Raw genomic sequence first — 16,922 nt, 5'->3', positions numbered from 1 at the left:
TAGTTGATTTAGATCCTCTGAGGAAGGGTAAGACATCATTAAAGAATTTTACAACAGTTGCAAAGCTGCTTTTTTTTAAATCATTCGCTTTAAGCGGAAACTATTGTAGTCAGTACATACCTTAATCTTCATTGATTATTTCTTATTAGTATTACAAACAAAAATGTGTTCCAAGTAAAACAAATTTAAAAATTATAAACTTACAGCTACTGCTTTTTTTCGCTTGATATTTAGCTGCTCCTATCGACGACCAATTCGTTAATACGACTACGATATCGGAAGGAGATGTCGGAAATGTCTCGGAGTCAACCGTCGTTCCTGAAGCGGAAGGTCACTCGATGGACGACATAATGCCGGGAACGAAGCCATCGCCGATTGCCGTGGTGTTCGTCGACATCCCGGAGCATACGGAAACGGAACTGGGATCGTCCGTGTTGTTGGCATGCCGTACCGCTAATCCTGTGGCTGAGTGCCAATGGTCCTGGCAGCCATTGCCACCAGTTCATTTGCCGCTTCCGGACGTTAGTGAAAGCCCACCGGTTTCTTCAAGTAAGCGCAATATCGCATTGTTCCTCTTCGACGACAAATCCAATTTCTGTGAGAATAACAAATAACAAGTTTGTGCGTTCCAAAAAATATCGGTGTGATCTATAGTGTCTGTATAATTCACATCCTTTGGGAGAAATAATATTAACATCAATGTAGCGCAAATTTATAACCCTTGTTTGTACAACACCATGTGTGGATTTAAAACCCATGATGTTAAATCCACATCATGCTGGTGTTAATATTAACACCAACACAGTGAGAATTATATAGACCTCACAAAGTGTTAAATCCACATTGAAGTTTTTTAAAGTACATAAATTATCTAACTGTAGAAAGGCTTAACGTCTCACAGCATTAAAAAAAAAAACGTTAGAAAAGTATCTCTCTCTCGAAATTTAAGATATTTTTAATGCAATTACAAAATATAAATTCAACACTGAGTTAATTAAGTCATTAAAAAAATTCTTAAAGTAGTTAGAAGAGTATTTTTTCCTGAAAAGATGTTATTAACCCTGGGTTAATCAAGTCACTTTTAAAATTCATCCACCTGTTTTCTCTTATCGCTTTCCTCCAGTATACCGATAACTATTCTTATAGACGGTTCAGTTTTATCTTTCTACGTCGGATATCGCAGGCATTATTCATAATTCTATAATCGCGCGCTGAATATTCATCGATACCTTCGCTCGAACCTCTCGGTGATTTCAGCCACGGCGATCCCAACGATTGCAACTACAGCAACTCCCACGACCCACCCATTGCCCGTACGACAGTTTCCCGCGTTCGGGAATAACAGTAACGATTGCTCCGTGAGATTCTCCAGCACTAAGCACGAGCAGACAGGATATTGGACTTGCGCGGCGAGAGCCTCGACGAGCGATCCTTTCACTAGCACCGATCCTGCTAAGCTCAGCATCGTCAATGTTAATCATGGTAAGATTCATTCCATTCTTGTTAATCCGATCAATTTTAAAATTATTCTATACTTTTAGGTAATATCCTGATACCTTTTCGGATTCGATCAAATTTAGTCTAAACTTGTTTTACTTTTTATCATGGAATATCTATGTTCATTAACAAGAGAAATTAAATAATTTTTTTTCATTAAAAATAATTATTATAAAAAATACTTACTTTTTTAATACTTATACAAAAGAAGAAAATAATTTTATTATTATATAATAAAAAAATTATTTAATTATATTTTTAGTAAAAAAAATTATATAAATATATATATAACAATGGAATGATCGGTAGATCGGTATTATTATCTTTGTCTATAACTTGAGAGCCTCTAACTTGTTCGATGTTTTTTATTCTGGTGTTAATATTATCAAATATAAATTTAAGAGGATAATCGTTTTCTTTCAAAATATTAATTATTAAATTGATATTTTTTTCATAAAAAGTTGTATCAGACAATAGGAGTGCCTTGTCTACCAAACCAAATATGATACTTTTCTCGTCGCTATTATACATTAGTCGGTACTGTGAGTTGTTTATAAACTCACTCGTTTTCCACCTTGTAAGCAAGGATCTAAGATATGTTATAAGTTTTATGAGATATGTTATAAGTTGTGATAAATTAATATTAATTAAACTCTGAATTAAATGATCAAATTGTTTGAAAATTCAACTATGAGACCATTACTTATCTTTTATAAATTGATCTATATTTCTAACACAGGAAAAAGCTTGTTCAAATTGTAGTCCCGTTCTTTATTTATAATTTTAATCGCGTGGCTATAGTAAATGAGCACGTGTATTTACGCAGTTGCTTTCTGATGACCTTGAATTCTTGGTGACAAAACATGCTTGACGTTATTCTTTGTTTTTATCAATTGTGTCAACGATCGTAATGTTTCTTCAAGATTTTTTTGTGACTAAATATATTATCGTTATTTATTTTCCACTGTTTCTTCAATATTTAATTAAAATTTATTACTAAATTATCAATATTTAATTTTATTAGTAATGTTTAATTTTTTATTCATATTACATCTGTCATATTCGGTTTTGAATTTTGACAACGATCCTCCGAGTGAATCATTCAAAAAGTGAAAGACAAGCGTATCATGGAAATGTTGTTTCCATTCGAATTCGGTTTACTTTGATAACTATCGCGAATGAATCATGCTATATGAAACATATATAAACATTATACTATACATATACATTTCCTTCCAGAAAAAGGTCGATTTCGAATTAATTAGAGAATCTAAAAATGAAAGTGCCAGCATACAAGGCCTTATACAAATAGAATGAAGAGAGGAAAAAAGAAAATTAATTAATTGTGATGAGTTTTATTTTTAATTATTTTCGCGAATTTTGATGCCAATTAACTTCCGAGTTTTCCTTATTTTCCAAAGCGGTGCATTACGTAAGAGATATCGAAGATGCAACTAATGCACGTTTCAGGCATCCTCATTACATTCGCGAAGCACGAGAATGCCGTTGAGGTGCCGGCGGGATCCTCGGCGCAAATAATGTGCCAGACGAAGTCGCCGGTGCGCGAATGCCAGTGGTCCTGGCGGCAGCTGAACCAGTCGCAACCCTGGAACCTCGACGTGAAATCGTTTCCAGCCTTTGGTAATGACAGTACGGAATGCAGTATCAAGTTCAAGAACGTCCTACCGGAGCAAGAAGGCTACTGGACCTGCGGTGCGCGAGTAGATCCGAATTCCTCGTTCACCCAGGCGACTCCTGTCCGTTTTCTCATATCAGAAGGTATTTCATTAGTTCGCAGTTTGCTTGAATTGGAAATTATAAAATTCACACAGAAATACTGTTAGGCACTAACATTCGCTTTGACCGAATATGGCCTTCTTTGCTTATTTGTGTTGAATATTCTTCAGTCGATTTTCTTAGTATTGTATCTAATCAATTATGCTGACATTTACATATGTATTCTGTTTTATTCATTTTTATATTGACATAAATTCATCGATATTACATTCTTTACATGCAAAGAATTGTATAATGAGTAATTGAGAATGCAGTCAAAGAAGATACAAGAATAATTATATTTTTTTACATTTTATAATTTTCTCGAAGTTAAAATAGTTTGTGTTTCATAATAAAAATGTATAAGGCATATACACTCTTGAAATATTTTGAATAACGAAAATTTAAATATCAAATTGCTTTAAAGCTCAACGCTCTCGTATATTTTAACAAGTTCAATAATTGGTATGAACATATAACATTTTTAATACAATTAATAATCATCTTTTAGTGATTCGAATGATGTCTTTTACATATGATATATATATTTAATGATAATGTATATTTAAAATCAATTACTTTCTGATCTGTGAAGCTAGCACGACATTCTGTCGACAAAATTACAACAGTTCCAGTAGCACTTTTCATAGTTCACAGTTCTACTATTGCTTATTTTTATGAGGAACTGTAGAACTATACGAAAAGTGTTACTAGAACTGTAATTTTTTTGATATCGATAGAATGTCATGATAGGTTCACAGATCCATTACTTTCGACAATTTCGTGAAACAATTGTTAAATGTTAAAAAATACTCAACAGTGTCACATTTACTTTGCGTCACAAAGACTCCGATCGATTTTATATGCCACGCCGCCGATCCGTTCCGCGATTGAAAAACCGTCGAAGAGCTTTTGCTTCCCTTTTATAGTCGAGTTCGTGCAGTTGTCGCGCGGCGTGCAGGTTGCAGCCGGCGAATCGGTCTTCCTACGGTGCCTGGCGAACAAGCCGGTGGTACAGTGCGAGTGGTCATGGAGGGCGTCGAACTCGAGCAAGGGACCACTGCTGGTGAAGAAGTTCAGTCCAAACAAGGACGCTGAACACGACTGTTCCGTGCGATTCAAGAACATATTGTACGAGGAGGAGGGTCTATGGACCTGCGGGGTACGTTTGACGCCCGATGGTATCCTGCACACGGCGCCCGCGGCGACTGTCAGCCTCCTGCCCACAGGTACGCGACGGTTACGTTTAATTAAGAAATAAATATGCCCAAACCCTACAATCGTGCGGTCGTTATCGGACGTCCGATCCGATTGCCGCGTGCAATTATACGAGCGCCGCGCGAAAGAATACTCGTGTAATTACGGTAATGTTTCGCGCAATTACGGATGGATTGATGTCTTGGCGCGAGATGATGTGAAAATTGAAAAAAAAAAAACGGTATTGGCATTAATAATGTCTGTTTCAAATATTTGTATTTTTGCCTTTCTGTTTAATCGTGAAATTAAGATCTCATGTCTAGAATCTTAAGATTAACTGCAATAAAAAAAGAAATAATTGTAAATTCAGTACACTTTTAATTATCGGTATTGGAATTCAGCGTAACTCATTCTCGTATAATTCGACTGCACTTTCCCTTCCTACATTTCACCTTTCTCTCACATTTCGTGTTTAATTTATGTAACATTTATATTAAATAAAAACTAATTAACTGACGCAATTACAAATTACATTCGTATAGAGCAGTAAAGCAATGGCTAATTAAATTCCAAAATTTTGTTTGATCTTCCAGCCACAAAGATGCGTTTTGAAAATAAGAAATTATTAAGTACCAAAATTCACAATTTTAAGAAACGATACATTAGTATAACATATTCAATTATTTATATCACATATAAGTACCTGTATAAATAATATTGCTTAATATTTATGTTACGCATAGACTTCTTTCCAAAATTTTCAATATCGTCTAATATTTCTTTAAAATTGTACATAAACGTAACGTCGTTATAGAAACTTCTTAAAATTTTATATACTTTCAGCAAAGAAACAGAAATCATTAGGTATCTACTCAAATCTAAATGTTTTTCGCGTCCCTCGGCTTCTAATCGCGAATATTTCTTACGGCCGATTCCAGCTAAGGTGAGCTTCGTCGAGGTGCCGACTGACACGGCGGTGCCAGTAGGTACGGAGGCCACATTGAAGTGCGTCACTAGCAGCCGCGTGGAAAAATGCGTGTGGACGTGGAAGCCGTTGCACGGTAGCGATCCGGAGATCGTTCTCAATGAATTCCCGAGCAACGGTGATCTCGGTCGCGATTGCTCACTCCACCTTCCGCATGTATATACGGAAAAGCAGGGTTACTGGAGTTGTCAGGTTTCCATTATGTCCCTCAATACCATTCTGACATCGCCGCCTGCGAAACTCGTGGTTTACGAGCAAGGTAAAAGATGCTTGTGATCAGTATTTTTTTTTATATAGCCCTCTTTTTTCTTCTTGTTTCTGATTGTTAGTTCTCTAATGGGGTACAGTCGGGGTCAGATATAACCCCATGGTTTCAATTAAAACTAGGGCTCTAATTTTATTTCGTTTTTGAATATAATCGTGAAACATTTATCCTTTTATGTTCGCTTTCAGAAAAACGTTTAATTAACATACGAATATGCTAATTATACGTGTAAACGTGTTTTCATTTAAACGTATAATAGTCAATTACATGTATATTCGGAAAAATTCTAATATACTATAATTATACGTGTAAACGTATTTTTGTTTAAACGTATAAAAATCGAGCCCTAATTAAAACGCTTTTTTTACTGTAATTATTTAAAATCAATAAATTTTATATTTTTTTCATTGTTAATATTCATAATGTCAAATTATATTTAATTCGAGTTGTTGTTTATTATTTTTATAAGTCTGTCTCTACTCAGTATCGTTAATTTAACTAAAACAGCTGAGTTAAAGAATTTAATTCCATGTATTAAATTTAACTCAAATTTAGTTTGTTATTTATTAAGTGCATGTGAATATAGAAGAGTTGAAAATAAATAAATAATAAATTTAAAAAATTAGGATATCATTGCTTCTTTGATATTTAACAGTTTCATCAAATAAACAGAGAAGGAAATTTCGTGTTATTATTAAAATTTTTTTTATCTATTTTGTACATTGATTAACTGAAAAATGAGCAGGACAGAGCATCGAATCGAATCCGTCCTTTTTGGAAATTCTTTCTGATTCACCATAGAGGATGAATTTTCATTTAAATTTTTTACATTCTAATTCTAATTCTGATTGTAATGTGTCTCGTTAATATCTCTTTTCAGAAGAAGTAAAGTTCTCAGAGCTGTCGCAGGATATCCAAATCTCCTCCGGCGGCAGCGTTCTGCTGCGCTGCGTGACGTCCTCGGCAGTGGAACAGTGCCGGTGGTCGCTCACCCCAATCAATTCCAACACCACCGTGGTGGTGAAGCAGTTTCCAGCAGCCGGAAACGAAGCTCGCGACTGCAGCGTCCGCCTGAGCCACGCTCTCGCTGAGCAGGAAGGTCTATGGACCTGCGGCGCTAGGATACACGGCCAGCAGAACTACACGGATGCGCCACCCGCGAAGCTGAGCCTCCTCGAGCCAGGTATCATCGAGAACTAAGACGATCGGTTTAATGTCACTTCTCCATCGCTAAGGTGAAGGATAGAAGCACCATTAATCGATCGTCGCGCGATTCCGACATGCTCGGTCTAGATTAAATTATGAGTCGTAAATCGCCATTGAATACCGTAAATTGCAAATGATCTAAATGCCTGGAGAACAAAGAGTACTTAAGAGTACTGTATTACTATAATTCAATGTTTGCCTACTTCCTTTCCAAACTGTCCCGACCTTTTTAGCTGAATGTTTAAAGTGTACACAGCTTGTCTCTTTGTTCAATCTTTGGTTCCATTTTTAAATTCTTCTTTTTAATTTACGGTATTCAATTATTGTAATAAATGTTCTCGTATTCCACGCATTTTTAGTATTTAGATTTTTCTTTTTAATTTATAGTCGATAATTATAAAAATAATGATCGCACTCCACGCATTTGTGAAGATCTTGATCCATCACCAACCAAACGAGATTTTGATTCTTGCGATTACTTTCATTTCAAGGACTTTTAATCAATGACGGAAACGGACTGAACCGATGACATTTTATACGAGTACATAAAGTTCATCGGAGACGGCTTTATCATTGAATGTGTATTATGTCCAAGGCGTCGCATATTAGGCTACAATAAATTTTCTCAGAGTGCCTCGCGTGAGAAGGATCTTGCGTGCAAGAAGCGCACGTAAGGATCATATATGCAAGCCGTCACGTGGAAAAGGATCTCTCGCGTGTGGAAGAACCTGCATCTTCGGTTGCATCGGTTATACGTATATTTCACGAAACTCAAATTGACAGGCAACTATGTCACGTAATGGCGGCTGTATCGAGATAACACAGATAATGATTTAATAGACATTATTAAAACAAAAAAATTGTTTATCTTATCCTTGACTTTTAAGTCATTATTCACGGAACGGCTTTGTTAAAATATTAAAAATTTTAAGTAGATACGGATCTGAAAATGCTTCTATATCATTATCAAAATATTTATGTAGGACGTTTAAATTGATTGCTAGAATATCAAAATCTTTTGCAGCATTGCTCAATAGGTTTAAGTTTTCTACGTAATTATTTTGATGGTCCGACAAAATTATTCTTGAATCTGCATCTATTTAAATTCTTAGATATTTTAGTAAAATTATTCTTTTCGTTTTTTATGTCAAATCTGTAATAGTTCTGTTGAGTTTCATGAAATACATTCAAGACTTTTGTTCCAAGCCTGGCTAAAGTCGCCCCTCTGTGAAAACAAAATCGTAGGACATATATATATAATTATATATACAATATATACATATACATTTGAATTTTATATTATATACATTGGAAATTCATTGCCGCGATGATTGTCGCAGCTAATCGCGAACGCATCGAGACGAGCTGTACGAGTATAACTTTGCACGTGCCGCGGCATATGCGTGTATATAAGTGTATAGGCCATGGATCCTAAGAGGCATGTCTTTGCAATCTACAGTAAATAAAGCTTCCTCGCAGCGAGTTAACAATCGGGGAAAACATTATCAATTGACAAAATTAATAAATTGTCAAAGAATTATAGCAGTTTTTCTTAAGAAATCAATCATGCGATTTTCATTACAGAATTATTATAATTTTGATATATAGATACTGACAACAGAGATTATATAAAAATCTCACAAGGGATTTATTAATTTTACCACAAATAAGTTTTTTTTATTCTTTTACTTTTTAAGCAATTCGATATATCTCGTGTTGAGTAAGAAAAGTCAGTTTCAATATTTGCGAAGTTGGTTCGCAGCGATAACTCAGTCCTCATTGGCCTCATTACGGCTACCTAGTCGTTCAACTAAAAGATAAACTGCGCATAACTCATTGTCCCACATCTGTTGTCCTCCAAGGCGAGGATCCACGAGAGATAACGTTACGAGAAAACAAATTCAATTGATTATGGAACCTCGAAAGTTATTGTTGGTGAAAGGTAATAGATTCGATTCGATGAAGCTTTATTTTACTAGATTACGTGGGAAGAACAGTTTTGCTGAAATATCTAAAAATTTAGTTAGATACATAATAGAAAATAATTTTGTTGATCTATCAAAATGATTACAGTGAGTACAAAAGGTATTCGTATAAGAGAGATGTCTTCTAATGAAAATCTTAATTTTTTTAAAATAAGCATTAATTAGCAAAGCCTTTATTAACAAAAAAGGGAGAGAGTAAAATAGATTGTATATTTATCAAGATTATTTTACCTAAAAGCAGAGAATGGAAATACAAGTTAGTTTTTATTATTACTTTGTTATAATAATAATAATAAATAAATTTGATAATAACATTGCGATTTTTTTATATGACGGTAATGGTAATATTAGAATTGAAAATATTAAACATTTTATAACGGATTAGAAAATTCACTTTATTACTCAAAAAAGTAACTTTTTATTACAGAATTTCATTATGACTGCAAAAATATTCAAATATTTGCAGCATTGCTCATCATGCTTGAGTTTCTTACGTAATCATTTTGATGGTTTAACAAAATTATTTTCAAAGTTGTATTTAGTTAAATTTTTAAATATTTTAACACAATTTTTTCTATATATAGATGTGGAAACGCGAGTGTATCGAGCCATTTGCTGCCTACGTGTGTGCTAAAAAAACAATCGCGATCGATTTTATTGTATGTATGTCGTAAAAGATGACTGTACGAGAACGATGTTACGCGGCCGTTTCGTCGATTAAACTTTGTCATCTGTTTTGACGCGTGACGATCGTTGAAAGGATACTCAAATCCTTTAAGATATCTAAGGGCAGTATTCACAGTCCGTTTTTATTTTAAGACCGTCTTAAGTAATGTCTTAAGATGCTAATACATGCAGCTGTCTGATTGGTTCATGACACCTCAAAACTGAACAGTCTTGAATATATAAGAACTGAGTATGAATACCGGCCCAAGATATAAATTTTCACGCTCTGTCTCAGGCAGTATTATATCTGATTAAGGGCCGATTGTTTCAACTTGTTGGTAAATTCTACCTGACAAGTATCTATCAGGTAAACATCAATGACTGTTTCTCCATCTTTTGGATACGTTAATCTATAGGTTTAATTGTCATTATCAAGAGGTAATTTTACTCGAACCACCAGGTAAAGCTTTTATTTAGCAGGTGTTGAGACAAACTCTTGATTTTAGCTTTACAATTGCTTACATGTTGCAAACAATTGATCATACACACACACAATCTGAAGGAAACCAGTAGAGACAAAAGAGGTCGAATAAAAGAAAAATAAAACGCTTCCTTTAACCGACAAATCTAGCACCTATAATCACGTAGTACTCACACGCAACATTTCAATAACATAATACTATCTTCATAACTGTCTCGATACATCAATATCGATGTAGTCTACTATCATTCCTCAACAATTAATTATCAATTTTTTAATAATTTTTTGAATATAACAGATTATATAATAACTTTTCATAAACTTGTTGTTAGACGTTTGATATCACATAAATCTAATCTTACTTTTCAATCGCACGAAGTTAGCTGTGTACGAAACGGAAGTACGTAATAATTTCATACTTACTTATTGGTTTATTATCCAATATATATTTAATGGAACAACAAACTTACTGCTTACCCGGTAGATATACTTCATCTATGAAGTAATCAGGTAGGATCATTTTATCAAGAACTTGGAACAATCGGTCCTGAGTAGAGTATCCAAGCAGACCATATATGTTTAAATAACGTTTAGCTGAAACATTTTTTTATGTGTAAAACGTTAAATAGACGTTATCAACATTAAATGTGAAATGTCTCGTATAAAAACTATATTTTAAATTAGTAAGAAATGCTTAATAAACGTTATAAATGTCTTATATACTTTTTTAAAAAACGTATTAAACTTTAAATATTTATTTTTTAGTTTATATGTTTATTATGTATACGATTTCTAACGTTTATTAAACGTATTTTGAACGGAATTGTGTTCTTTGCGTATAATAGCGTAATAAAAGCTTAGAACTGCTAGTTTTGACGGATATAATAAATTATTAGTTAGCGAGTATCGCCTGCACAGAAAGGTTTTGTTGAAATATCTAAAAATTTAGCTAGATATAAATCTGAAAAATACATATACCATATATATAACTTTCTTGGACCATTAAAATAATTATAGGAAATAAATATAGGATGCTCAAATTAAAATGTAAAACTTTCTGCAGCATGTAATATGAACTATAAGGATTCGTACTTTAAACAAATTAAAACAAAAACGAACATAAATTGACAGTTGAAGAAAATTATTTTCAGATTTATATCTAGCTAAATTCTTAGATACTTTAATACAATTATTCTTTCCGTGTATATTTCAGAATAGAATTTTATATTTAGATTCTTTAATTATACTTGTTTTTTTTATATAAATTTAATTGTTAAATGTGCCGAAAAATCGTTGGCATTTTCGGGAATTTATTTTGAGAATTCTTGCGAATTTATTTTTTATATTTTGCAATTTGGTGAGAAAAGTCGTATTTTAATGTTATGTGAGATTTTATAGTAAACCAAACGTAGCTTGTAATTGGATCTACGAATTCAGTTATTGGCTGATCATTTGGTAATATATTATTCGACATCTGGTGTCCTTCTGGAAGAAGTTTGTTGAAAAAATACATTTTTATTGAAGATATATATAAAGACATTCAATTAGTGTTCATATGTACAAGAAATATGTATGTAGTTTACACGATTCAATTTTAAAGTAGGATTGAATCGTATAAAACTGTTGAGCAGAACGTATATAAATGCATTTTTCGACTACATTTAAAGCGACTACATTTATACAATCTAAGTGCATCTTTTTAATATCATGCATACAAAGATCACAAAATTATCATTCGATTACGCATTACGTCAACATTCTTTGCTTAATCGCGGCATGTGGAATCCATTTTTAATTTAATTACGTCGTGCATTTGCATTTACTAGTGTTAGATCATTTTGCATTATCAAAGACGGTAGCGCCCATTACCGTTCATCATTCGTGATTCTCCGATAAACCGTGAGATTTATCGGTTCGTTGTGCGCCGCCTGGTAAACCACAAATTAACAATCCTGTCGGCTTTTCTTGTTATCCCTAGAGATTAAGGAGGCTTCACACACGAGTTGTAATTAATTGCGATTTTTTTCACGGTAATTCATCCATGCCTTCATCCACGCTGTTATTATCGTCAAATTAGTCTTTTTCATGAATATAAATTATATGTTAAGGTTATGTGTTAAAAAACATTTTAATTTTAAAATTAGAACACACAAATTTATTATTAGATAAAATTAAAATTTCGTTTTACACATTGTAAGAATTTTACAATTTAAAATAGAAAATAATAATGATATAATAAAAAAAGAAATTTTATTTTATATTTATGATATTATAAAAATATGAAATAAGATTAAAAATAAATTACACAAATTGCAGTATTTATAATATAATATATAACAGATATATAAGTTAAAAAGAAAAAGAGGTTCTATAGAAATAAATCAATAAACAATAATATCAATGAAAGTGAAACACAAAGTGAACGCGTGTAAATAAATTTTATTAATATATAATACAAAAAATTATAGATGTTTCGGGTCTTTCTCATGGCAAAAGAATTAAAATATAAAAAAGATTTAATACTGACTAGTTGTTAAGTAAAGCGCAACATTAAGAGTCAATGTTCCATCTTTTAGTAAAGTTTATCTGTTAGGTAAGTAACAAGATTATCCAATTACGTGCGCGGATTGCCAGATTTACCTAACAGGTAAACTTTACCGAAAGATGGAACAATCGGCTCTAAGAGAGATTAATCTGCGAAGATTAATGATAGTATTGTATAAAATATTTTTGTACAAGATGTACCTATTGTGTCCAGGCGCTTCTTAATTGAATTTCCAAATTAACTAAGATAATATTTAAAAAATTAAAAATAACGTACTTTGATGAGAATAATGAAATAATTCTGATTTACATGACAAACACTTAGGTAAATTATTTAGTAATGTAAAACGGATTACACATTCAAGCTCATGTGAAGGTCGTACCATAAGTCGTGACATAGTAATATAAACATCTCAAAAGATAATAAAGAGAGAGAAGCATCACACACACACACACAAGTACTTGTATAAATAAATTTAAACATATTTCTTTACACACGCCTTTATTTTGTTGTTTATTTTATTGTGTGTTTAGTTCTAATTGGTATTGTTGTTTACTGATAATAAATATAATAAAAGAAATGTTGAAATAATTATATATAAAAACAAATTTATTATATTTCTTATTTTTTACATTTATTTTCAATTAGTACATGGAATTATTTTCTTAAAAATATTAGCAATGCCATTTACAATTTATTATTTATATTTTTAATGGCGAGACTGCGTTTAAATGAAATTTTGTATTTAGTTAACAAACATCTTATTGTTAGTTAAATAAAGCGCGAAATCATATATGAAAATATTATGTACAGGAGAAAACATTTTATACAAAAATTTCGTGTATGGTGCCTTAAATTATATTGTTTACAAATTTACAGATGATAGAAAAAAGATGAAATACTCTAATTTTTAAATAATTTAAATAATTTTTTTAAATAATTTAAATAACTAATTTTTCGTCTAAAACTTTAATGAAAATTAATTCGATAATTTTTTCTGATTCCAATAGTATTGCAATAATGATTGCTTATATTATTTTCTTATTCTATTTTCAAAATTAATTGAATGATGATTTTTAGAACTCATAATTAGGGCTCTAATTTTATTCCGTTTGTCGAAGATACCTAAAACGTTTTTATCCGTTTATATTTGCTTTCAGAAAAACGTTTACTTGATGGTAAACGTTTACACTATAATTAACGCATATTCGTTTATTAAAGAAACGTTTTTCCGAATTTCTAAATAATTCATAAACGTTTCTAATAAACGGATGTGTTAATTATACGTGTAAACGTGTTTTCGTTTAAATGTACCATATAATAACGAGCCCTACTCATAATGTGCTCTTTATGAAATGCATATATTTTGTATATATACAATATATATATAAATAAAGTAGAGCCAATAAATAAGTTACAAACTAATAAAAAATTATCTAAATGAGAGTATTAAACGACGATAGATAAATGTACACAAGCATCTCTTTAACATCACTGACTGCGTTTTGCGTCCCACATTTCACATTATTTATTATAGAAAGCCATCACCTTAAGTTAATATCGCGCTTCTATCTTTCATCATGTTTACTGTTTAATTTGTCGATTTTGATATACGTCCGTTATATAGTATATATATGTATGTATATATATACACGATCCATGATTATGACTTATGACTAGCCGCTAGTGCATTTAATACTAATGTAAGTAGGCAATTTTTAGCGTTAAGATTTTAGCGTTCAGAAAATTCATGTTCGCGACGAGCAACGTTCGCTCAGCTCGTTGATCGATAGTGCAAAGGCATCATCACGCGTGTTGTTTTAGGTCTCCGGTACCTAATTAAATATTTCTTTTTGAACCATAAACTTTACTTTGCGAAGTTTCAAACAAATTCAATTTGAACTGGCATAATTATATAGAAGCAATTTAATTATCCGTTCGGTCACGAATGTAGATATATTTTACGCGTTAATGCTGTGCTTTACAAATAATTACGATGACATAATATGCACGCGATCAAATTTGAGCAGCGATTACTTGCAGAGCGTATGAATCTTCATGTGCCATTAAGTATCGTTAAGCACCGCGAGGTATTCGCGCGACCTCGAGCGCGTTTTGAGTCTCTGAGTTGCTGTAAACTGTTTTTTTTCTTTCTCGTCTAAATAAACAGTAATATGAAAACGTCATAGCAATTTTCTCATTTCCATCATTCCAGTTACTAACTACATTACAGCTGAAACCGAAGAAGCTCTTTCCGAGTTTGAGGCGGCTGCCATAATTTTGAACTGATGCACAAATAGCGATAATTAATCAAATATATTCACGGAAAAATATTTCAGGCGCTAAGTTTTTAGAGACATACGAAATTTACGAAGAAGTTATATAATTGCTACATTTAGTAAAATGTCTATCTTGATTTCAAGCAACTCGGTAGTAACACGAACTATACACATATAAGTATTAGATGATTTAATATTTCATATAAACCTTGTCCTTATAATAACTTCACATTTTAACGTAAAAAACAATATTTTTAATAGTATATAATTTTGTTCACAGTTTACTTGTGTGGTATTATTTAGGTCTAATATTAAAATGTTTGAATACTATTTAAGCATAGCGCTTGAAATATTTCTTATCGGATTTTTCTAATTTCATCAATGCACGCGAAATCAACGTTGCACAATCTAACGATTCAAACATTTATCAAGCCACGAAAGTCATCGATGCACAAACGAATGGTGGTTGGTGATCAAAATGGATAATCTGCACCGGAGATTTAGCGGTGTTTTTGGTGAGTGGGAAAAAATTTCAAAAAGAATTTTCCTGATGGCCTCAAGAAAAATCCACGTTAAAAGCAAATTTACCGCTTTAACAAAAAAAATTAATGTTTTTGAAAATCCGGAAATTTTTGAGAAAAGCTTATTTAGTAAAAAAAAAATGTAATTAAAAGATTTTAACACTTTTGGCACTTAAAATATAATATTCAAGAGTTTACTGTGTAACGGTAAGCAAGATAATACATTAAATTTAACAATACTTTTGATAAAAATATTTTTGATAAGCTGTGGATTTTGGTAAATCCTTGAGGCTGTAAGGATTAAAAAGAAGATCAATTCAGGAAATATTGATCGTTTTTTCAGAACCCGTCACTATTGCAGTTTGGGCCACACCTCACAAAATGGTCACTCTTGCATGTAGAGTCGGATCTGTGTCATCGGAGGCCAAATGCCATTGGATTCATGCTCCAAAAGTTCACGTATATCAAAACTCCAGCAGACAGCTTACAAAAAAAATGAGGTAATATCTTTTGCTATATATATATATAGTAAAATATATATATATATACTGGTATATATATATTGTCTTCTTTATTATGCATTCATTATTTTAATTCACTTTTCTCTTATGTCGTAATGCAGGCACAACTTGCAGATGGATTATACTACAGGTGTATGCAAGCTGATCTTCAAACCGGATCAAACCGATCTAGGACAATGGACCTGCAGATTTACGGTCAACAATAGTAACGCCGATATTGAGATAGGAAGCGCAACACTCGTTCTATTGAACACTTTAACAGGTCTTTGCTAGCATTTCGTTAGAAATCTTGTTATTTATTTCTCATCTTTCTATACCTCTTTTTAAATAATTTTATAGTTTATTAGTATTGCATTTTTAATGTAACACTTGTATATCCTTCTTGCAATACAAGAGTTAATTTTCTGCATGCAGATGAGAAACTAGGATGGATTGTGGGGACTCTAACGGCCGTGGTCTTATTCCTGATGATAATAGTAGTGGTGTTGGTGGTGTGCAAAGCGCGAATCTTTATCCGTAAGACACCTGAGATTTTGGAAACCTTACCTCCTGACGAAAGGAGGCAGAACGCTAGATTATGGAGAGAAAAACATACCGAGGATCAGGGAAAGATCAATTTTCAATTTGTTGAAGACAACGGTCACACTTCGAACTTTGAGAGTATCCTACCTAACAGAAGTCCGCGTGTGGAGAAGACTCACAGAATGCCATCTAAAACCTACGATAATGTTGGACTATAATATGTTAATTATTAATATTTAAATTATATATCATAGAAGCAAAGACTAGTTTTTGTAAAAGTTACAAACACATGAGAATTATAAACAAAACTCAATGTTTCATATACATATAGTATGTATAGAACTATACTTTAGTAACTTTCATAAATTTGTGTAAATTGTAAATATATAATTTTACACATACAATTAAAATAACAACATATTCTTGTAATTTTAACATTATTAGCTATAGCATATAATTAGAGTATTAGCATATAA

General features: G+C 32.2%; 1 protein-coding gene across 1 annotated transcript; it reads left to right on the top strand.

Annotated features, from left to right (window-relative positions):
- Positions 1-338: 338 nt before the first annotated feature.
- On the top strand, positions 339-16,664 carry LOC108776542 (uncharacterized). Its single transcript, XM_018543195.1, has 9 exons — positions 339-549; positions 1,258-1,482; positions 2,968-3,276; positions 4,203-4,502; positions 5,409-5,714; positions 6,601-6,903; positions 15,747-15,903; positions 16,026-16,186; positions 16,339-16,664. The coding sequence occupies exons 1-9, from the start codon at positions 339-341 to the stop codon at positions 16,662-16,664; spliced, it is 2,298 nt and encodes a 765-aa protein (XP_018398697.1).
- The last annotated feature ends 258 nt before the right edge of the window (positions 16,665-16,922 follow it).

The sequence above is a fragment of the Cyphomyrmex costatus genome, unplaced genomic scaffold, assembly GCF_001594065.2.
Source record: "Cyphomyrmex costatus isolate MS0001 unplaced genomic scaffold, Ccosl1.0 scaffold112, whole genome shotgun sequence".
In the NCBI taxonomy this organism is placed as follows: Eukaryota; Metazoa; Arthropoda; class Insecta; order Hymenoptera; family Formicidae; genus Cyphomyrmex; species Cyphomyrmex costatus.
Note: the sequence above shows the minus strand (reverse complement) of the source record. Positions and strands in the feature narration are given on the sequence as shown.

Excerpts from the sequence above, each read along its gene's own strand:
- LOC108776542 (XM_018543195.1), top strand. The coding sequence starts at position 339 with ATGGACGACATAATGCCGGGAACGAAGCCATCGCCGATTGCCGTGGTG. Across the intron at positions 5,715-6,600 it reads ACTCGTGGTTTACGAGCAAG|AAGAAGTAAAGTTCTCAGAG; the intron begins GTAAAAGATGCT and ends ATCTCTTTTCAG. Across the intron at positions 6,904-15,746 it reads GCTGAGCCTCCTCGAGCCAG|AACCCGTCACTATTGCAGTT; the intron begins GTATCATCGAGA and ends TCGTTTTTTCAG.